Genomic DNA, 24,052 nt, shown 5'->3' with positions numbered 1-24,052 from the left:
ATGTGAAGCGCTCTGACGCCTTTGGGTAAAGTCCGCGCTATATAAAAATGCATAAAGTTCAAGTATTAGTATCCATGCCTTTCCCCGCTCCCCCTCGTGTGTGCGCATGCGTGAGTGACTAGCGTAGGGTGTGCACAGCCAGACGGGGGAGCGCCAATACACAGGCACAACCTGCATGAATCAGCACCCCTCCGACGTAGGGGGTGAACAAAAACTATCTTAATTGCTTTGTAAGCCACGTCCTTAAATGCATTAGTCAGCCTTTTTGAGAGACACCCTAGTTTTTTCATCTCACTTAAAGCTCTGGTCCACATGCGTGGCCAGGTTCTTGAAGCACATAGCCTTGGCTGCAACACACAGGGACCTTACTCTCTCGCACACAGAGGAAAAAATAGAGGGAATATTGCTTGTGTGGTATTGTAATTAAATGAGTGACTGTGTTTATGATGTAATTAATGAGTGACTGTGTTTATGAAAGGATCCCCACATTTCCCGGTGTTGGAAGCCCTGGAGTAATATTTCAGCCAACGCTCCTTGCATCATCACAAAAAAACATTAACAAAGCCAAATAGCTCTCAGATAACATGAGAGGTATTTTGGCTTTGTCAATGCTTATTTAGACATGATGCAAAGCTCGCAAGCTGCTGTGCAACATGTAGGGTGCCCAGAATTTTAAAGCTAAAAACCGGGACATTTCACAAAAATAGAAGAAGGACTGCAATTTTACTTCAAGCGATGAGAGCGCTACTCAGCAGAGAATTACAGAACAGGCAGTAAGAACACACATAAAATTAAATTTTTAAGCCCAGTAGCTTGCCTGTTAATTAAATTGCTTTCTTGAAACAACTGATAAGTATCCCTGCTTTGTTAAACATGAAAAACACCTGCCACCGTTTTTAGGCGACCCTGTCCAAAAACGGGGACATGAGCTAAATTTCTTGACATTTTCTGGGACAGCTGGTGAAAAACCGGGACCGTCCTGGCCAAACAAGGACACCTGGTCACCCAAAACATGACAAAGAATAACAAAGTCCCAGGCCGCGGTGCACTCTGGGGTGTCAGCGCTTTGCTCTGTTTGACTTTGAGCTGTGCAGCATGTCTAAACAAACATTGGCAACGCCAAGAGACTTTGCATGGGTGAAATCTCTTGGCTTTGCCAATGATTGTTCAGGACCCGTGCTCTGAGGAGATAGATACATAATTCACGAATGGTTTATAAAAATGCAGATCACACTGTGTCTTGTAAAGGCCTCGAGGAGCCTCCAGGAGGAGTCAACACAGGGTCTGAGGGATCGACGCTCGAAGGATGAGGGTCGATGACCCCTCCCCCCTCTCACCCCCTCCCCTCTGACTCACCAGGCCTCACAGAGCCGGGAGATGAAGCTTCCGCTTCGAGGCGCCCCCGGGCTGCAGCTCCACCGTAGGCGAGTCAGACTCACTGACTGCAGCTACGGAAGACGTCACTTCCGGAGGTAGTGAATTCGGATCTGCGTATGCGCCACTCACTGGCTACGGATTTATGGGGCAGTGAGCGCAGTGGACGTAGTGAGTGTAGATTTGCGCATGCGCAACTCGGGTTACGCAGTTGTGAAAAGATCGAATGTTAATAACTACGCATGCGCGCACCTTCAGTTGCAAGTTGAGAGGGAGACTCTGTTTAAGGGTCTGCGCATGCGCAGCACGGCCTGTGATACCTTGACAGCTGTCCGCCAGGGTCTGCGCATGCGCAGTGCGACCAGTATGTTACCCGTCTGCTGCCCGTAGGGGTCTGCGCATGCGCTGAGGGACCAATGTAATGTCCTGACAGCTGAGCCCTGACCTCAGGTTTGCAGCAGACAGAGCAGGATCCCCGGTGCAGGGGTGAGTGTAGCGTCATCACTGTTTGTGTTTATGGGATTTCACAGCACCAGAGAGAGCTGAACCAGACCCAGGCTGAGGGGAGTCACTGGACACCCAAGGGGGGGTGGGCAGAGGAGAAGGATTCTATGGGGCCCACTGGGGGGGGGAGGGGTGAGGGGCAGAGGTAAAGGATTCTATGGGGCCCCCTGGGGTGCGGGCAGGGGTGAAGGATTCTCTGGGGCCCCCTGGGGGAGGGAGGGGCAGGGGTGAAGGATTCTATGGGCCCCCTGGGGGGGGCAGAGGTGAAGGATTCTATGGGTCCCCTGGGGGGGCAGAGGTGAAGGATACTATTGGGCCCCCTGGGGGTGGAGGGGCAGAGGTGAAGGATTCTATTGGGCCCCCTGGGGGTGGAGGGGCAGAGGTAAATGATTCTATGGGGCCCCCTGGGGTGGGGGCAGGGGTGAAGGATTCTATTGGGCCCCCTGGGGGGGAGGGGCAGAGGTAAAGGATTCTATGGGGCCCCCTGGGGTGGGGGCAGGGGTGAAGGATTCTATGGGGCCCCCTGGGGGGGGGAGGGGCAGGAGGTGATCAGGGAGTAGGCGATCAATCAATCAGAGGTAGTGAAGCTGATAGAGCGCGCAGGTCACCCGACTAGTCTTACCATCTTCACCTGGGCCCATACGCATGACTAAGCCTAATAACCACCAGGTGACTTTGGCGCCAACTCTAATCAGTGATTTATGAATTTCGTTTTAGGACCTATACCATTGTCTTACCAATCCTTATCATCGGTACCTAAAGTCCTACGGGATCAAGGAAGTTAGCAAGAAAATAGGTAGAACAATAATACTTCATTTACCTTAAATAACCACAAACTCAGGGACGATTTCAACTCTTTATCTATGAAAATTATTAAATGTCACAGTCCAAATATGCAAGATCAAAGCTCTTTCAATTAGGAAGATAATGATGAAAGCAATAATATGCAAAGAAGTTGTGAAACTTAATTTTGCCATTTAAACAAAGGTAGGGAAGAGAAAAGGGATGACAGACGATAACATACCTACATTTATTTATATTTACCTAAAATAGTGTGAAGACCAACCCTGGCAACGGGCTGGGATAAAGGACAGAACCCCGAATACACAGGTGCCACCAAGATAAAACAGGTGCAGACCAGAATCAGGACAGGTAAAGCCAAAGTGGATCAGGACAAGACCACCATAGGTTAAGACCGACACCCACAGCTAAAGTTGCTCCACCAGTGTTACAACCCTCTCTACAGCTAACAGTCGAACCCCAAATGGGTCATCAAATCTTCTCCCTTAGAAACACCGAAATTGCTATCGATTTTTCTGACAGAGTGCTCGGCCAGCACCTCTGCTCTTGATCGCCTATTGAGTGCGTTGGGCAGGGGCGGCTGGTGACATTTGAAAGTGGTGGGCGTAAATACTGCGCTGTGGCGAGCGCGCGCAGCGAGCGAGGCCCAACCACTTATGGGGGATTCAGGGGTTCTCCCACGAGAACATTTTGAAAAAAGAGTGGGCAAATGGTGCCTTCTCAAGCACATTTGAGAAAGAGATATCTTGGCCAATACATCTCTGGGAGTAGCCAGACAAGTCTCTTTGCACTTGCACAGATACATCTCTCTCCCTGCATTCGCATAGGCACAGTCACCCTACACTCATAGACCCATTACTCACCCTTACCTGACACATCACTAAGCCAGCATTCACCCATCCACATCACTCACTGTGGACTCACACAGGCACACTGCTCAACCTGCACTCACACAGACATCACTCACCCTGGACTCACACAGGCACACTGCTCACCCTGCGCTTACACAGACATCACCAACCCTGCACTGTCACAGACATCACTCACACAGGCACACTGCTGACCCTGCGCTCACACAGACATCACTCACCCAGGACTCACACAGGCACACTGCTCACCCTATACTCACACAGACATCACTCACCCTGGACTCAAACAGGCGCACTGCTCAGCCTGCACTCACACAGACATCACTCACCCTTCAATGCACTGCACTCAATAGGTTTCATGTCTTTCAGCCTGTCTAGGCCTGACATTGCCTGGTGACAGACTCCAGTACATAAGACCACGTCAGCTGGGGCCTCTGAGCAGCTGGGGGTGCTCAGCACAGACCCAAGAATGCAAGCAGCCCCTGCAAGCAGCCCCCCCATAGACACTGGTGTTGTTATTGTAGGATGTTCGTCACTGCAACAGCCTGCACTGCAAAGGAAAGTGGGTGTAGATGCAGCAGTCAGAATAGAACCGTGGGTCAATGTGCCTGCTCGCGCTCTGCCCAAATTTAATTTCGTTCGTTTGCGAGCTTTATTCTCATATCAGACCCGCCACATGCTCTATTGTCAGTGATGCTTTTTATGGGTCTTGTCTGAAATCACTGCCCCAGGGATTTATTATCCGCTTTCTAGTAATAAGGGATTTGCTGTCTGGCAGGTTTGTACCCAAGTGGAACAAAGAAGTGACGTGAGCTCTTCGTGCCCAGAGGTAGAAGCTCACCTCCGGGAGGTATTTGGGGTTTGTGTCACTATTTCTGTTAGGATCCTTCCTAGCGCTGCCTGAACACGCTCCCAACCCAGACATCTCTGCCACATTAAGGCTTGAGCATTGAATTCTGCCATAAATACAGTCTGCCTCAACGGGGACCGGCGCCAGAACACCAGTACGAGCGAGCGATTATAGAGTCCACGCGCTGCAGCTACCAGTGCACACATAATGCACAGCGAGTGAAGCGCATTGTCCCTCGGTTAAAGGGCTGGCCAGTAATCTGAATGTGCAATCACTGCCAGCGGTAGTGCAGTAATAAACGAATACGTGCAGTCCGGCGACAGCAGTCAACGCCAACTGCTTTATGAGTAGAGTACACGCGCTGCCCAGTAACTAAAGTGTGCCCCCAAGACCCAGTGCAAGGGGTACAGAGGAATTATCAATGATTGTAGTGTGCGTGCAGTGCTCCGTGAGTGTAGCATTCGCTCACTGCCCAGTGCTAATTTATTCACAGTTAATTAAAACCATTCAAACAGTCACGGCTCGCAGTACTCGCGAGGGGGGGGGGGAGTTGCGGGGAAGGGGGTCACGGTGGGGGGTGCGCCAAGGGAGAATAACATTGAGAAAACTTACATGACCGCCTCTTCTCCTTGTCCGCGTTGGCGCCTCATCTTCAAACAGGAACCGGAACAGGAGCAGCAGCACTGAGTGGCAACCCCTAAGCCAATCTGCAGCGCCAGGGCACAGTTACTCCTCGCCCGCAGCACGCCCATTAGGAGTCCGAGGGGCTCCTAATGGGCATGAGCTAACAAGTAAGAACACAAGTGCGCATGAGTAGGCACGGTGCGAAAATTCGCCCTCTGTCCCCACTCATGCGCAGTTGTGTTGTGCTTCTGGCTGCTGCCCCCATGTCTGACAATGCATGTCAGTCAACATGACGCCAGACCGCCCCCCCCCCCCTCAGTCTCTGAAGGGGGTGGGCGGTCTGACGTCATGCTGACTGGCATGCATTGTCAGTTCTTCCTCGGCGTCGGTGTTTGAACTTGTAAACTATTCAGTTTACTTAAGTTCAGAAACATCGGAGCTGCGGGCGGCGGGGCTACACCCCCACGCCCCAATGGACGCACCGCGCCTGGCGTTGGGTCAGTGACAGGTCAGCTATTCAGACAAGTTGGACAAAACTAACTAGCTAAGCATACTCTAGTTATACTATTTTTCAGGGCAGTGTACCACCCCCCAATGTTGCAAGTGTAAGGATCCCTAATTTTGATTGGACAAAAGACGAGGAGAGGTCATCACACCATATCAAAATGAAACTTTTCTTTAGAATATTGAAATTAGCGTTCCCGCCCATAACTTTATTTTCCCATGCACGTTTATTCCACCCAACAATGGATGTTCTAATAGTCAATACAATGTTATAATATAACTTCCTTTTGAGAGTTCAGCAGGTCATCTTCCCAGGCGCATCTCAGTCAAGACTGTCCCTGGCACTCATTCAATGCCATGACTTGGGCTTTCTTGGTTTCTTCTGCGCATGTCCAAAATGGGTACAGTGGGATTTCATCAGGTCCGAAATGTGATACATGCAAAAATAGAAAACAAACAGTTTTAGAACAAAGAATAAATGAATGTTCTGTATACCACTTATCTCTACTCTATTCCCATTACTTTATTTTAACTATAGCGTTAAGGGTTAAGCAGAATGAACAATTTAGTTAAAGCAGCAAAGCAAGCATTATCACGTTATGACATAGAGAACCCATTTTAGGTTCTAGTGCGCAGAAGCAAAGTTTTCCCCTCAAGCGAAAGGTACATCATGTCACATGAGTATGACTGACGCATGCGTAGAACAGAACCTGCGTTGTGGCGCCCATAATAATGAAAAAGGATTACGGTTAGTAAAAGCACATAGGCAAGCTTCCCCTAGATACTAAAAATGTCATGTGGTGGAATATTAATAAGACAAAACATGTAGTTTAGTAGGTTTACAAGTTATTTAGAGAGGGCTGAGTCTGAGCAAGTTGCTTTTCATGCGCAACCTTGCTCCATCAAAGCGCAGCTACTCCACCACAATGGTCTCAAGGTGCTGGGGGAGGAGGGATGGCTCCACTGAGTGCTGGGGTCATCCAAAGACCCAGGTCTTGAGGTCCTTGCTGAACAGAAGCAGTGTAGGGATGGGCCAGAGGTAGAGTGGGAAGGTGTTCCAGGTCTTGGCTGCGAGGTAGGAGAAGGCCTTTCCTCCAGTCCTGGTCTTGTAGATGCGTGGGACGGTGGCCAGAGAGTTGTCAGGAGATCGGAAGAGTCTCTTGGGTGCGTGGAAAACGAGGTGGTTGTTTAAGTATGATTGTCCGAAGTTCTGGAGGGTCTTGTATGGGTGGGTGAGGAGCTTGAAGGTTATTCTTCATTGAATGGGGAGCCAGTGGCGATCTCGGAGGTGTTGGGTGATGTGGTTGCGACGGGTGATGTCTAGGATCAGTCTGACTGTGGCGTTCTGAATGTTCTGGATTTAACGTACTCGTTTCTTGTAGATTCTTGCATAGAGAGCATTGCCGTAGTCCAGTCTGCTACTGATGAGGGCGCGCATGACTGAAGAACTGTAATCTTCATTCTCAGGGAATACTTACTAATAAAAAAAGAACTTGGCACAGAAGCTGAAAATATGAAAAGACATCTTTATTAAATTTAATAAGTGAGGCCACGTCACACAGAAGCCGTAGCAACTGAATGAGGTAGTCTCCAGAGTACAGAGAACAGAGGCCTTTTATATGCTCTCAGGGTTACAAACTTCAGCATACAAGTAAGGGGCAGTCCTAGCTTTTGCAAGCATACAAAATACCTAACATTCCTTCTTACACAAGCCGGACAAACCCATAATAAACGGACCACAACCCATATCATAAACAGACCATAAAAGAAGGAACAGAAACAGATAGAAGTAGGATAAGGCATGTTTGTGTGCAGTAAAACTTTATGATGTCCTGTGCTCTGATCCTTAATCTTGATCAGCTAAAGGGCAGGAACTGGTTTGGCAAGGTCGGCTTCAGGCAACAGGGTCAGTTCACTCAGGTCAAACAGGAGTCAGCACAAACTCAAGCTAAGGTGTACGTGTCCTAAAGACTTGTTCAGCCACAGTCATAGGCCTATGTGAGGGCAACCACAAAATGGCTACCATGCACAAAAGGGAACCCAAGGGTTCAGAATTCACAGAACCTCATGACCGTTTTTCTGGATTCGGATGGGATCTATCTGAAAGCTTTTCAGAGTATACGAAGGGTGTTGAAGCAGGCCGAAGATATGATGTTAATCTGGCCTTTGATTGTGAGCGATGAGTCTAGCATTATGCCTAGGTTTCGTGCATAGTGCTATGCAAATAAATGATGGACGGAATGCTGAATAAATCATACATTCACCCCCAGTCAAGAGATCTGGGTTAAATCCATTGTTCTTTTGCTCGCCATGCTACCCCAGTTTAGACCCAATCATATGCAAATCAGTCTTGACCCTGTGCCTCATGGGAACAGTTCAGACCGACCTGCCAAGCCAGGTCCTCCCTGAACCGGAAACAAGCATCCTGGGACCTGTTTCTGGGTATTACCCTTTATCAGCCAGGCTAGCTTGAATCCAGTGGCACAGTGAGCAAGGGACCCACGTGTGGGCATACCCATCAAACTTAGGGTGAAAAGTACTGTACAAACAAATGATGGGCGGAATATTGAATAAATCATACATTCACCCCAGTCAAGAGATCTGGGTTAAATCCATCATTCTTTTGCTCACCATGCCACCCCAGGTTAGACCCAACCAGGGAGGACCTGGCTTGGCAGTTAGGTCTGGACTGTTCCCATGAGGCACAGGGTCAAGACTGATTTGCATTTCTTTTCCACTAGGTGGCGAACCCCCACATACACAGCCGTCAATTTAGTTACACCATTAATCACTGGGATTTTGCAGTGCTTAAATATCTGTGTCTTTCGTTTTATATACCATTGCAGAGTCTTATATCTGACATTTTAGGTCGAGGCTACCGTCGCACTGCGAAGCAGTGGGCGGAGCCGAAGATTTCATGTTGTTTAGTATGGGGACTTGAACCCGCCCCTCTTCTCCATTGGCTGGCCTCGTAAATGCTGGCCAGCCATTGGAGAAGAGGGGCGTCACTCGGTTCTAGCCCCGGCTTGAGCAGATTCGGGGGCGTGTTTTAAAATTTTTTTTAATCAGTGACGTCATCCGTCACTCAGCAAAAAACACGCCCCCGAATTGCGAAAATGGCGGCGCTTTTGTTCTGCCATTTCCCCCCGACCGCCGGCGGAAGAAGTCGTCCTCAGGTGTGTGCTTGCTGTCCTGCCCCTCCTCGTTGCTTGTTTTAACTTTAAACGCGAGGCGCAGGTGCGGCCAGTGCTTGTTTTCAATCAATGCACTTTTGAGGGAAGCGCGAGTTTACTGCCCGGCGATAAAATGAAATGAAGGGTGCCACTTTGTACAATTCAATCACGCTCGGAGGTTTACTCTCCTCCTTGCAGTCATGTTACTAAGTACAGTTCCCATTATTGGAGATTATTTCTTGTCGAGAAATGCGTTTAAGGTATTGCTCCTTCAAATCTGACTGCGTCGCTTCAATCATTCCCTTCAGGGGACCCGCGGATACTCGCTGCTGAACACCTACGTCCACAGTCTGAGGCTCTCTTTGTGAAGGGCTTTCAGCTGTGTACATTCGGCGAGGAAGAGAAGGTTCTAGAATTAGGTTTGTGTTTAATGTGCGTGTCCTCAGCTTCACATTAAACCTGAGGGTGTGCGTAGAGGGGCGAGAGCTGGGCCGGCTGACATTTAACATTTTATAAATACTTCAATATTTTGTTTTATCTAATACTGTGAGAAGATTATATTCTAAGTGGCCGCACTGGCAAAGCCAATAGGTCTCATCGATGAAAAGCTACTTGCGGTGGATAACGGGGAAAGTGACGGTAAAAAAAGCGCTATGAAGTGGCCAGTGCTGGTCACGTCATATCGCTTTTTTTTTGTATATGGTGGTTGGGGGGTGGAAGGGAATAAGCTTCTTAAAATTTTGCAAATGTATTTTAAAAAATGTCTATAATGCTTTAAATGCATGTATGTCTCCAGCAGATTGAACCTGCGGCTGGAAGCGGTTCTGTAGGAATCTCAGTTTGGACCTTTTGAGGGTTTTGAGTGTTGCTCAAAGTTCCCTGCTCGCGCCTTTGGTCGTGAAAGAGTTTGTCCTGTCCCTTGTAGCACCAGCTTCAGACAGTAATCCTCTGGGCGGCCTCTGGCGTCACTGCAGGGCAAACACACCCATCCCCAGGGTCACACAGGCGCCCTGCCCTGCCCTTGTTACCCAGATAAAAGGCCTGTGCGTGGGTGGGGATTGCCTCAGAGCCTGCCAGGGGTCGGTGCGTCACACCAGTGCTGGGGGCGGGGCCTGGCTGCCATAGTGATGATGCTACAAACACATCCGCTGCTTCCAGTCTAATTTTAGACCAGGGCACAAACCGGTTAGTTTACTCTGCCGTCCACAGCTCTCCAAGATCAAAGGCTGTCGCGTGCCAAGGGGGAAGTGTGTGTCTGTCCCCATTTCATTGTAAGTACTGTGCAAGGGAGTGTTTGGTGAGGGTGACTAGTGGGCTCCGTGCCAGCTGACGCCCTGGGCTCCCCCAGTCCTGACCCTTTCACTTGCAAACCTTTGTAATCTCATTGTTCTCGTCCTGTCTCTTCAACTGAAGTGAACTAAGCCCACAACTCCCAGAATGCAACGGGGTGTGAGTTGGATTTCCCGGACTGGAGCAGGGTGTCCCAGTGACCTGCATTGTTATGAAACCATGTGCTTGCTGCTGCTGGCTGCGTCTTGAATCCACCTGTACTCGGACCCGGGCATACATTCAACGCGGCCCAAATGACATTGTTTGACTTTCATTTGTTAAAGCATGAATCTAGCTACTAACGTGCCCAGGACCACTTGATGGGCTGAAACTAGTGTTAGAGCCGCAACCACAGCCACTCGGCCACATCCCGGAACTCTCCAGTTTCTGACGTCAGGAATAGAAGCGCCAGACCATGGTTTTCTTTGCATTCTGGGACTTATAGTCCTGAATTAATAATGGGGTAAAGATGGCTTCAAATCACAGAATGCAGATGCAAAAACCTGAATTGACGGAGCCAGTCACACAAGGTCACGTGAGGCTCGAGAGGCCTGCTTCTGCTGTGACCTACAGGCCATGCGTCTGAATCCCAGCTTGACTTTTTATGTGTGGCTCTGTCTGTGTGTGTGCGTGGCTCTGTCTGTGTGTGTGCGTGGCTCTGTCTGTGTGTGCACGTGGCTCTGTCTGCGTGTGCGCGTGGCTCTGTCTGTGTGTGCGAGTGGCTCTATCTGTGTGTGCGCGTGGCTCTGTCTGTGTGCGCGTGGCTCTGTGTGTGTGTGTGTGTGTGCGTGGCTCTGTCTGTGTGTGTGGCTCTGTCTGTGGCTCTGTCTGTGTGTGGCTCTGTCTGTGTCTGTGTGCGCACGGCTCTGTCTGTGTGTGTGTGCGCGGCTCTGTCTGTGTGTGTGTGCACGGCTCTGTCTGTGTGTGTGTGGCTCTGTGTCCGCAAATACTCTCTACTACTCCCTAATGCTCACCTATTGCCATTGTAAATGTCAATACCATTTATTTAAAAAAATGTCATGAGCAATGCCAATAGCTCTACCTTTAATAATGCCGAGACCATTGCATTGTAAATGCTTGTTTAAGGTGTTTTAGCAAGATGTGAAAAATCTGAAGTATCATAATTCCATAAAAAACTTATTTTTTAAATCTTTAATTCCATAGCATCCTGAGGATCTAGTGAATCTAAAAGTGCTGAGTGCAAAATTCGTAAAACATTAAATTCTTAAATTATGAAGGGCTAGTCCACCATCTTTCAGTGGCCTATATAAAGTGTCTAGTGCTGAGCAAAGGGATTTCTTTGCCCAAATAAAAGCTATAAACATGCTCTCTATTTCCTTAAAAAACTTCATCTGTAGAGCCACAGGATCAGCAGCGAACATAAAATTATATAGTGGTAAAACTGACATCCGAATTAACCCAATTCGACCCCATAATGGAGAGAGGCAACTTATTCCATTTAGTGAATAGTGCCTTAATCTTACTGGAAAAGGGGGTTTAATTTAGTTCAAATAAGTTATTAATATTTTGTGTGAAATACACCCCCAGATATCGCTTGGTTCTGGAATTAATCAATTGATAACATTTGTGCATTAAAGTGTCTTGTGTACAATTACATAATAAAATTTCAGTTTTTGATTTATTAATCTTATAACCTCCCAGGTCTTAATACATTTGAAAGATTGACAAAACTCTTTTCTGATTTTCAATATCTGGTTTTAAAAACAACAGTATATAATCTGCGTATAATTTAATGGGAGTCATACCATCTACAGGTGGATTTATATTTGGTGAATCACGAACAGCGATAGCTAAAGGTTCAATGAAGAGGTCAAAAAGAATGCGTGATAAAGGGCAGCCCTGTCTTATTCCCCTATTTATCATGCATGTTCCACTATTTCTAGCATTTATAACTATTTGGGCTTTTGCTCTCTTGTACATACCAGATATTAACTGAATCAATCTAATAAGAAATCTTTTAAAAGAATTATAAAAAAGGCATGTTTTTCCGTGCAAAATAATCTAAAGCTTCAGTTAGAAAGATTGTATTAAAAGATAACTGTCTTACAGACACTAAACCGCACTGGTCTGAGTGGATAAAAGTTCCCATTACCGAACTGATTTGGTTAGCTAAAAGCTTCATAATTTATAATCCACATTTAAAAGGCGAATGGCCTATATGAATTGATGTATTCATTATCTTATCCTTTTTTTTATAAAGCTGACTACCGTTGCTAAACAAAATGAATCCGGAATCTCCCCACCCTCCAGAACATGATTAGCTCATTTTAGTAGTTCTGGGTTTAAAACTGACGCAAAACTTTTATACGACTCTGCCGGAATGCCATCTTCCCCGCAGGCTTTACCATTGCTCAGGGCTTTACTACTGTCTCAATCTCACTAAGGGTAAATTTTGCTACCAATGCTTGTATTTGGTTTTCTTTCAGTCTTGGGATTTCTCGCTTAACTAAACAATCAGTAAGTGCTCTTATATCCCTTTGATGTTGGGGGGGTACCAGATATTGCTTTATAGTGCTTAAAAGATTACATCTGAATTTCTTCAGGGCCTTTGATACTTCTCTGTGTCTCTGGATCTATTATTGATATTATCTTATTTTGCTGATTGGAGATCTCTTGTCTGCCAAGCCAGTACCATACTCGCTCTTTTCAAATACCTTTTGTAAAGATATGTTTTTAGCTGTGTATTCTTGTTCATCATAATACTCCTGCATGCATATTCTGGCTTTCCTAAGGAAGTCTTTGTTAGCTTTTGTCGCTGAGCATTGTACTTTTAAACATACCTGATTTAATTCTGTTTCAAGCTCGGCCCTTAATATCGACTGTTTCCTCTTCTTTACAATCTCTTTCAATGTAATATATCCACATATCATGGCCTTGTAAGCCTCCCATACAATTTCAATACTAGTTGAGTTATTATTTATTTTAAAATAATTAACTGTTTATATCTCCATATCTTTGCACCAAAAAAAAGAACCTGGGATATGAGGTAGGACCTCATCTATATCTATAATTGGGGATGGATTATCAGTTATTGGGGAATATATTGTAGCTATCATAATCCTGTTGTTATTAAGAAATACACTAAAATATAAGCACATCTGCCTTCCGTATCTGTTTGGGAAATAGTATCTTGTAGGGGGAAATGCTTTCTCACATACAGTGACACCCCCCTGTTCTGTTGCACTTAAACATGATAAACACATGATATCCGGCCCACTGCGTGAACATTTTGAAAGCTGGTTCCTTTTTCTCAATGTAGTGTGTTTCCTGAATCAATACTGCATCCGGGGAATGTCCTCTTAGCCATATATCTATTGCTCTATCCTTAAATTTGTTATTTAACCCATTAGCACTCAGCATCACAATCTAATTATTTCTCTAAATTGCGCTGTCATTTCATATTATTGATTACATATCTGAAAGGTTTGTCAAAGTATTGTTGCCTTAGACAATAGTACACTGTGCAAATCATAATAACCAAAATGATCATAATATTTTCTCCCTTAACCCTGTGCACATTTACTTTCTGTGTAGTCTCCCCGCATCTACCATTCTTCATTTATTTATTTAATTTATTTATTTGCGGGTTTATAATGCGCTAGAATCGACTCTATACAGAGTATCTCTGCGCACAGAAAAAAAGAGAGACAGAACAGAGACAAGCCAGAAGTACAGAGTAGGCAGACAGTTCAGTATAGTCAGTGGATACATAGATTAGGTCTGAAACAGAAACGTTTTAAGTTTTTTCCTAAAGCTTAGATGTTCTGAGCATTGCCTAAGCGCAAGAGGGAGTCTGTTCCACGGAGTGGGTCCAACACCTGACAAAGCCTTGCCGCCTTGTCTGGCCTTCTTTGCGGCTGGCACTCTCAGTAGAAGTTGGCTACTTGACCTCAAAGATCGAGCTGGGTTGTATGGAGTAAATTTGCGTATCCAATAAGATGGCCCAAGTCCATGTAGGCTCTTATGAATTAGGCAGCATATCTTAAATTTAACCCTATTACGAACTGAGAGCCAATGTAGTTTGTCCAGGAGGGGTTTAGATGGTGATCTTGGCGGGTTATTCAGTACTAGCCTCGCTGCAGTGTTTTGCACCACCTGGAGTTTTGCTAGTACACCCTCATTGGCTGACATCAGGAGTCTGTTGCAATAATCCAAGCGGCTCAATACTAACTGTTGGACCTGGCCTCGTGGCGTGGTTCCCCCCGTTCCTCAGCACCCTGTTAGCCTTGCCCTGCACCCAGAATCCCCTGATCGTCCTGTTCCCTGTACGCCCAAACTGCCTGCACGACCCGCAGCCGACGACCAGCCCCGCATGCCCCTGCATCACCCCACAGGGCCCAACAGCCATTTTCCTTTCCTGAGGCCCCTGAGGCATGACCCCTGAGGCATGACCCCGGCCCCAGCGAAACTTAGGCTCTAGACGTGCCAGTCCCGGCTGGGGGGTAAAGGGCTCCCCGAGTGAGATAAGACAGGGAGTTTCGATTGGACCTCCGGCCTCCCCGAGAGACTGGTTTCTCTCACACCTCTGTCCTCCCCCTGAGGGCCAGTTTCGATCGCACCTCTGGCTCCCCCGAGTGCTGGCTCCAGACCTGCTGGGCGTCTGGGAATTCCCGGGCGCATCTTCAAAAAGGATCAAAGAGCCAACCGCCGGACCCGCCCAATGACCAGCCCCCCAAGGCATGAGACCTCTGCCTGCGAGGGTCCGGACATCAAAGGGCCACTGGACTATATCAAGGCCCGCCCAACAACTAGCGGGCAGTTGTATCCTGGACAAGAAAGCCCTGCTGATCTGATCGCGGCTGAACCTTGGGGAAAACTGAACCTCTGAACTCTTCGAGCCCTGCTGACGCTGTAGCGGCTCCTTCTCGTATCACGGAACTGGAACGTTGGAGCCCTGCTGACGCTGTCGCGGCTCGTCCTCGTAAAGACGGAACTAAGAACCTCGGAGCCTTGCTGACCTCGTCGCGGCTCGAGCTTGAGCTCTAAAGAGATCTTCGTGAAACCTCCTGAGCCCTGCTGACGCTGTTGCGGCTCCTCAAGAACACCTCCGGATCGAGCCCTGCTGACCTCGTCGCGGCTCGAGGAGAACTCTGGTCCGGCTGGACCATCGACGCTACCGACACGACCTGAGTCGACTCAAAGTGAGTGAAGCAGCCAGTATGACCATCATCTTCCGTATCCCCCGGCTCGAGGATTGAGAGCTGTGCGCAGGGTACGCTTCGTACTGGCCTAAAGACTGAGACTGTCCCGCTTCCCTCTTCCCGAATTCCTGAGACTTTACGATCCCTCGATCGCTTGTAAATAAGAGTGCTGCTTCCTTTTTACTGTTCATAAAGAACCTGTTACTGAAAACCTACGGTGTGGTGTCCGTTCATAAGTGTGGTGTGAGCTCAGTGTGTACAATCCTAGACCCGACGTCCTCCCCGGCGAGGACCTCACGTTAAGACTCAGCATTACTTGTGGGAGAGGTGGGTCCCGGGGTGGTCGGGTGAGCATAACCTGGCCCTCTGAGATCGCCCCTTCTAACAATAACGCCTGCACCAAAGTTTTTTTGGTAGAATCCGGTAACATAGGAAATACTTTTCGTAAGAGACCAATAACATGGAAGCATAAGCCCACCACCCAGTTGTCATGTTATTTAAAGGAGAGCTCACGGTCGAGGCGTACCCCTAGATTTTTTACAACCTGTTTGGGTTCTGGCACTAGACCTAGCTCGTGCGGCCACCAGTCCGGCATCCACATGATCCTAGCCTCCCCGAAAAGCATGACTTCCGTCTTGTTTACGTTGCATTGGAGATAGTTCGATGACATCCATTTAGCCACAGTTTTCATGCATTCGAAAAAGGACGTCCTCACTTCGTCAGAGAGACTCTTAAAAGGAAACAGGAGCTGGGTATCATCCGCGTAAGAAACGGGAATGAACCCAAACTCTCTCAAAATTCTGGCCAGGGGCGCCACATAGATATTGAAAAGAGTGGGGCTCAAGCAAGAGCCCTGTGGCACCCCCTTGGTGATCTTAGTCTCTGCCGATTGAAATGAGCCCATGCTAACACCTTGGGTACGGTTAGATAAAAAACTATTTAGCCAGGCTAATGCTGTGCTCTCAATGCTGATCATGGTCAGTCGTTCGATTAAGATCTTATGAGATATCGTGTCGAACGCTGCCGACAGGTCTAATAGTACCAGGATAACAGAGTACCCTCTGTCCTGGTACATATGAAGGCCATCAGTTACCGATAATAGGGCAGACTCGGTACTATGTTTTGGTCTAAAACCAAATTGGGAGCAATCTAGCCTACCAGCCTGTTCAATATAATTTGATACGTGCTTATTTACGTGTTTCTCTATAAGTTTCCCCATAAAAGGAAGCAAGGATATGGGTCTGAGATTAGACATGTCAGTCCAGGGAATAGAAGGATTTTTCCTGATAGGTCTAACTAGTGCTTTTTTCCATTCCCCAGGAACCTGACCTTCCATCAATGAGAGATTCACAAGGCACTGAATCCGTGGGCTCAGAGTGCTCCCTACCACCGACATAATTCTTGCCGGGATAGAGTCTGAGGGGCTACCACTCTTAATCTGGCCTAGAGAGCATTCTACCTCTACCAGAGAGATGGGGGGAAATATGTCCAAGGTCATAAGGCCTGGTTCTTCTTCATCATCCAGGGAAGAAAATGTTCCTCCTACGGAAGATGAGTTTACATTAGTAATGTGATCATGTATCCTATCTGTCTTATTAGTAAAAAACTGAGCGACTTCGTGACACAGTTGCTGTGAGGATAGTTCAGGGGTTTCACAGGCAGCTGGCTTCACAAAGGACTGGAGGATTTGATATAGAACCCTAGGGGTATTACCCGCAGCTGAGAGTAAGGACTCAATATGCGTTTTTCGCGCACGTCGAAAATCTTTGTGATAAGTTGTAAGGGCCGCCCAATAATGATTCTTGTCAGCTTCACTATGGGTGGTTCTCCACACCTTTTCCAGCTTTCTAGCCGATTGTTTAAGAGATCTTAGATGCTCCGAAAACCATACTTCCTGTTTGTGTGCTGAGCGTGGTTTGAACGTTTTCATAGGGGCAATGGAATCAACAGCTTTGAGAATAGCTTGATTAAGATTAGCTAAAACCGTTTCCACACCCTCTGAAGGGCTAATGGGGGGCTCAACAAACCACTCCTGAAAGGCTTCAGGGGTTACCTTATGCCATTGCCACTGTCTGCTAGGCAGAGCTTGTGCCTGAACGGGAACTTTCCCTAAATGTGAGGTATGGAATTCCATGACACAATGGTCGGTCCAATTTACTTGTATAGGGTGAACACATTTAATGGTGTTGGATTTATTCGAGAAAATAAGGTCCAAGGTATGTCCTGCCTGATGTGTGGGACCAGTATTCATCTGAGTTAGTCCAAATAAGGAAAGATCAGTCAATAAGGACTGTGCCTCCCCACATTCCTTCAATTCGCTATGTACATTGAAGTCTCCCAAGAGAATAAATTCATTCTCAGCATTAATGTGTCTGGCCAATATCTCCAGCAATGAGATAGAGAAATTAGTACAGGGGCCTGGAAGGCGATAGACTAATGCCCCTTTATGGCTGATTTTATTAGAGATACAGACCTTAAAAACCAAAATTTCTAGATTAGGAGTGCTATTTTCCTCTAAAATGGAGATCGACAGATTGTGTCTATATACGATCGCTATGCCTCCCCCAGTTTTAATTGGACGATCTAACCTGACTATTTTATAGCCCTCTGGGATCCCTAAGGTAATAACCGTAACCGAATGAGGTTTTAGCCATGTTTCAGTTAAGAAGCAGAGATCTGGTTGCACAGAAGAAATCAGGTCCCATACTTCACTATGGTGCTTAGGTAGAGATCTAATATTCACAAAAGGTTCTTACCTCTCAAATGTACCTGTGAAACTGCCCTTGAAGCGGGGGCTACATACAGGTCAACTGGTGGTTTATCATGTAGGGCCTGGAATCGACATTTTCGACATCCTGTCATATTTACTAATTGTACAGAATATTTCTTCAGATTGTTTAATAAAGTGCTGGGTATGACTTGAAAGTGTGTCATGCTTATGTGCTGTAACAGACTTGGTATTCACTTGTCTAATCACCTCGTAAGACGTCTTGTCATGTAGTTCTTAGGAACCCTCCAGGACCTGCGTGTTTTGGATGACCGAAACTGAGGGCTTGGTGTCCCTACTGCTTCCGAAACCCCCCACAGGAAATGTCAGCCATTAGACCAGCTCGCTTTACAGTGCCACTACCAACCCCATGTATTCTACAGTGGTGTAGGTAGGTTCTGGCAACGATTGAACATGACAACCCTGATTCCTCTGGGATCGTGGAAAACTGATCTACTGCACTGATTTACACAAATGACTTCTTACCAAATTCAGTATTCTAGCTACTTTTAGAGCAGCCTACCTTTCTGGGTTATGTGTATTTATTTTGTTATGTTTCAGCATAAATGTACTTTCATGTAGAATCTGAGGCTTAAAACCTAGAACTAAGTAAGTCTCTGTGGATGAACCCAGTGTCGGTCAGCGATGACTGGCCTAGAACAAACCGTAAGCACCATGAGCTCAAAATATTAACAAGGTATTGAGTTGCATACTAGTTCTGGCAAGACTATCCTAGTCATTTCCAATGCATGGTGCTACATGTAAGCAAACACATTTTTTACTGGCTGTAGAGTGCTTTCTTGCATGACAAGTTGCAGCCCAGTGTTTGGTCACCTTTGATATGTTTCATACTTTGTTTTCGTCAGAAGGGCAGGTCTTGGTGAGGGGTTGGTCATGTGCTGCTCCGGGCATGTACTGGTGAGTGAATCTCCTTCTTTCCCCTTTGGTCAGAAGTGGTCCTGGGCAAAAGTAATACAAGTGAATAGTATTGTTCCGTGGCATACCCACAGCATGGGGAACCTCATATACACTATGTTTATCCTACAATGTCCGTGCACAAAGCAAACAATAATTATAGCAAAAGTCTGTAAAACAGGCTTCTCCAACTAGTAGCTTGTGATCTACTGGTAGCTCTCCAACTAGATAGAAGTAGCTCTCTTATGTGCATCCCAGCTTACTAATTTGGAACGTTTTTCTTTGTTGAATTAATGTCTACAGACCTAATGAGTGTAGTCAAGACAAAAAAATGTGTGTTTTCAGAACTCATAAGTTAATGTTTAGAGACAAAAATGTCTGAATGTCCAAAATATATGTAAAGCTAGTATCGGAGTGATAAGTCATACACTATTACTGATATTATACCTTAATGCTAGGGGTATTGTAGCTATGGATGTCATATTAACCGTATAGAGGCATTCCAATCTGAAAAGGTTTTTTTACTTTACTGCTTGCCGGATGTACTACTGAAGTGATCACTGTGAGTAATCTTGCATGGGGGGGGGGACTAATGTGATCTTGCCTGATGTGGTTACTATTTCAACACAAATAATAGTAGCTCACAATGATTTTAATTGAACATGAGTAGCTCTAAGTACACAAAAGGTTGGTGATCTCTACTCTAAAAGGTCTAGATAGAAACTGTGCAAATGAATTTGCACTGCTTAAAAACACCTAAACATTAATAACCACTGATTTTATACTGACAAACCCCCGCTGCAGTTCACATCAAAAACTGAAAACAGCAAAGACTAAATGTATTGCAGAGTTTCTTTCACTTTGTTTTAAATGTGAAGTATACGTCTTTCTAGATAGCATTAGGTTATAATTATAGTTACTTTATATTAACTTGCTTTTTTTTGTTACAGGTGAAAGGAATGCTTTAGGAATGGAAGATTGAAAGGACATTCGGGTATATTTTTTTAAAGCAAAAGTCTGCAAGGCTGGGCATTGAAAATTCATCCCATGAAGATCCGTTCAAAAAACAAAAACAAATCTTAATCTATACACTGAAGTAGCATGAAAACAAATACACTGCTTGAAAAGACTAACGTGAGAGACACTAGGGAATAGAGAACTTTCTAAATGTACTAAAACACTCAAAGCTGTTTCTTATAGCATTCTATAAGGAGTGGATGAAGTCAGCATAGAAGAAAGACAATATATATTTATTATTAGTAGGGTTTGAACATAAATCTCACGCAATGGAAAGACATAAGTATTCAGAATGTGATAAAACATTCAGGGCCACTGGCCGTCTACAATTACACAAGGTCGCCCACGCAAGACTCAGAACATGTAAATGTAGGGAATGTGGGCAGACATTCAATCAAAAGAGTCTTGACACCAGGAAGAAGTTACATGAATGTTCTGAATGTCAAAAGGCAGTGCATGCAAAAGGACACCTACCGGTACAACAGGCAAGCCATGCTGAGGAAAATACATTCACCACAAAAGGGAACTTGCAGGCATATCAGAATGGTCATGCTGATGGGAAACCTTTAAACCTAACTGAATGTAATCCAGCATTCATTACAAAGACAGACTTAATACAACAACAAAACATCCACATTGGGAAAAAGCCCCATGAATGTAGAGAATGTGACAAGTTATTCATCAGAAAGGCAAACTTAATGCGACTTCTGAAAATTCACTCTGGAGAGAAGCCATATAAATGTACAGAATGTGACAAGGCATTCTATAGAAAAGAGTTGTTAAAGCAACATCAGAAATTCCACACTGGAGTGAAACCCTTTAGTTGTAGTGAATGTGACAAGGCATTCGTTGCTAAGGGAGCGCTAATGCATCATCTGAAAATTCACACTGAAGAGAAACCATATAAATGTACTGAATGCGAAAAGGCTTTCATTTCAAACACAAACCTAATGCAGCATCTGAATATACACACTGGGGAGAAACCATTTAAATGTACAGAATGTGACCAGGCATTTGCTGCAAAGGCAAACCTGATGCGACATTGGAAAATGCATACTGAAGAGAAGCCATATAAATGTACTGAATGTGACAAGGCATTCGTTGAAAAGGAATCCCTTATGCGACATTTGAAAATCCACACTGGAGAGAAACCATATAAATGTACAGAATGTGACAAGGCATTCATTACAAAAAAAGAGCTAATACGACATCATACAGTCCACACAGGGGAGAAACCATATAAATGTACTGAATGTAACAAGGCATTTGTTACAAGGGGAGAGGTACATCGACATTATGCAGTCCACAATGGGGAAAAACCGTATGAATGTGCTGCATGTGACAAGGCATTCTTCACAAAAGCACTGTTGAACCAACATCAGAAAATCCACACTGGAAATAAACCATACAGTTGCAGTGAATGTGACAAGGCATTCATTACTAACAGAGAACTAATACGACATCAGAGAGTCCACACTGGGGAGAAACCATATGAATGCTCTGAATGTGACAAGGCTTTCAGTACAAGTGCATCCCTAATACGACATCAGAGAGTGCACACTGGTGAGAAACCATATAAATGCACTGAATGTGACAAGGCATTCATTACAAAAGGAGCCCTTATTCTACATCAGAGATGCCATACTGGAGAGAAACCATATGAATGCACTGAATGTGACAGGTCATTCATTGCAAAAAGCTATCTCTTGCAACATCAGAAAATCCACACCGGAGACAAACCATATGGTTGTAGTGAATGTGAGAAAACCTTCATTACAAAAACCTATCTCTTGCGACATCAGAGATTCCACACCGGAGAGAAACCATTTGCTTGTAGAGAATGTGAAAAGGCATTTGTTACAAAATTGCAATTAAACCAACATCAGAAATTCCACTCTGGGGAGAAACCATACCGTTGTGGTGAATGTAAGAAGGCATTTTTTACAAAATTGCAATTAAAACAGCATCAAAAATTCCACTCTGGGGAGAAACCATATGGTTGTAGTGAATGTGAGAAGGCATTTGTCACAAAAGGGGAATTAAAGCAACATCAGAAAACTCACACTGGAGAGAAACCATATGATTGCTCTGACTGTGGCAAGGCATTCACTGCAAAGCACACCCTTATACTACATCAGAAAAGACACACTGGAAAGAAACCATTTGGCTGTAGTGAATGTGAGAAGGCGTTTATTACAAAACAGCGGTTAATGCAACATCAAGAAACCCACACTGGGAAGAAATATCAATGCAATGAATGTGACAAGGCATTTTTTGCAAAGGGAAGCCTAACGCGACATCAGAAAGTTCACACTGGAGAGACACCGTATAAATGTACTGAATGTGACAAAGCATACACTCTAAAGCACCAACTAGAACAACATCAGGAAATCCATACCGGAAAGAAACGATATTGTTGTAGTGAGTGTGACAAAGCATTCTTCAGAAAACAACACTTAATGGTACATCAGAATACCCACACTGGAGAGAAACCATATAAATGCACTGAATGTGACAAGGCATACAGTAGAAAACACCACTTGTTGGAACATCAGAAAACCCACACAGGAGAGCGACCATATCAATGTATTGAATGTGGCAAGGCATTTAGGAGAAAGACACACCTAATGCAACATCTGAACGTCCACACAGGAGAGAAACTATATAAATGTACTGAATGTGAAAAGGCATTCACTTTAAAGCACAAGCTAGTGCAACATCAGAAAATCCACACTGGCGAGAAACAATATGATTGAAGTGAATGTGGGAAGGGTTTTCCAAGGGACTGCCTAATGCTACTTCTGAAAGTCCACACTGGGGAGAAACTATATGAATGTACAGAATGTTACAAGACATTTGTTGCAAAGAACATCCTAATGCAGCATCAGAAAGTCCACGGGAAAGACCCTATTGATCTACTGAATAGGACAAGGCATTCGATTTAAAACACCTATTAGAGCCATCTCAGAAAATCCACACCGGGAAGTAACCATTTGCTTGTAATCGGTGTGACAGGGCAGTCATTAGAAACAACACTGCAATATCATGGAACCCAAACAGAAGAGAAACCATGTGAATTCATACAAGGGCAACATTCTATCAATGTACTCAATCTGACAAAGCATTTCTTGAAAGGTGAGGACTATTTTTAGATTGGGAGGTTCATACGGGGTGGAAGCCACTCCGCTGATCGGAATGAGCCCTAATGTGACAAGTCATTTATTCACCAAAAGGAAGACTGTTTTCTGATTTGACATTTTCCACAGGGCGAAGCCACATCAGTGTACTAAATGTGATGCAGCATACATTACATAGACTGGGCGATAATATCATTTGAAATCTAACACTGGTGAGAACTCTAATAAATTTACTGAATGTGAAAATACTTTCATCATAAACTCATCACTAAATAAACATCTGAATCTCCACAAGGGGAAGAAATCATATGAAATTGCTGAATGTGACAATGTGATTTAGAAATTATAAGCTAATGCGATAGCAGGACACCAACACTGGGGAGATACCATACGAATGTACCAAATGTGATCAAAATTTAATTATAAAAGGAAACATACTAGGTCATCAGAATGTCCACACCTGAGAGAACCCTTATGAATGTGTTTGAATGTGAAAAGGCTCAGTGTGCCCACCAGGCACAAAACAAGAGTTTTCTGACTCGGACAAGACATTCATTAGAAAGGAATATATTATGTAACATGAAAGTTCACACCAGACAGAAACCACTAGAATGTAATGAATGTGAGAAACTATTTACTATAAAGTGCACTCTAGTGGGTTATCTCACATCACACAATGGATGAAGGGTAGGATGACCAAATTATTAAAAACCAAACTCTGGGAAATTTGGCAAATATATAAGTAGAACTAATAGTTTTAGAGCGACTAAAGAGCACAGAACAGCTCAATTGAGAGCACTCATCAATTGACAGCACTCATCAGCATAGAAATCACAGGAATTAGGGTATATGGTGAATTCAATGCCGCCTTTATACTCCGTATTATATGTAATGCAGATTGCTATCTGTTTGAGCCTTCTAACTGATCCTGCACTGGGACAGAAAAGCACATTCATTTAGAGGCGTGGCCTGATGAGATGGCAGACTAGATGTGCCTCTGTGGAGCTCCCGGACCAAGCACGATAA

At 45.2% G+C, this 24,052-nt stretch overlaps 1 protein-coding gene across 1 annotated transcript; it reads left to right on the top strand.

Annotated features, from left to right (window-relative positions):
• The first annotated feature begins 1,785 nt into the window (after positions 1 to 1,785).
• On the top strand, positions 1,786 to 23,401 carry LOC144805786 (uncharacterized). The gene is made up of 2 exons (XM_078672271.1): positions 1,786 to 1,860; positions 19,823 to 23,401. Exon 2 carries the CDS (start codon positions 20,159 to 20,161, stop codon positions 22,643 to 22,645), a length of 2,487 nt encoding a protein of 828 aa, XP_078528397.1. The 5' UTR covers positions 1,786 to 1,860; positions 19,823 to 20,158; the 3' UTR covers positions 22,646 to 23,401.
• Positions 23,402 to 24,052: the final 651 nt, after the last annotated feature.

The sequence above is a fragment of the Lissotriton helveticus genome, assembly GCF_964261635.1.
Source record: "Lissotriton helveticus chromosome 1_1 unlocalized genomic scaffold, aLisHel1.1 SUPER_1_unloc_24, whole genome shotgun sequence".
Lineage (NCBI taxonomy): Eukaryota > Metazoa > Chordata > Amphibia > Caudata > Salamandridae > Lissotriton > Lissotriton helveticus.
This window is presented reverse-complemented; position numbering and strand designations above follow the sequence as displayed.

Bases quoted from the DNA above. Each gene is read 5' to 3' on its own strand.
- LOC144805786 (XM_078672271.1), top strand. From the start codon at position 20,159: ATGGAAAGACATAAGTATTCAGAATGTGATAAAACATTCAGGGCCACT.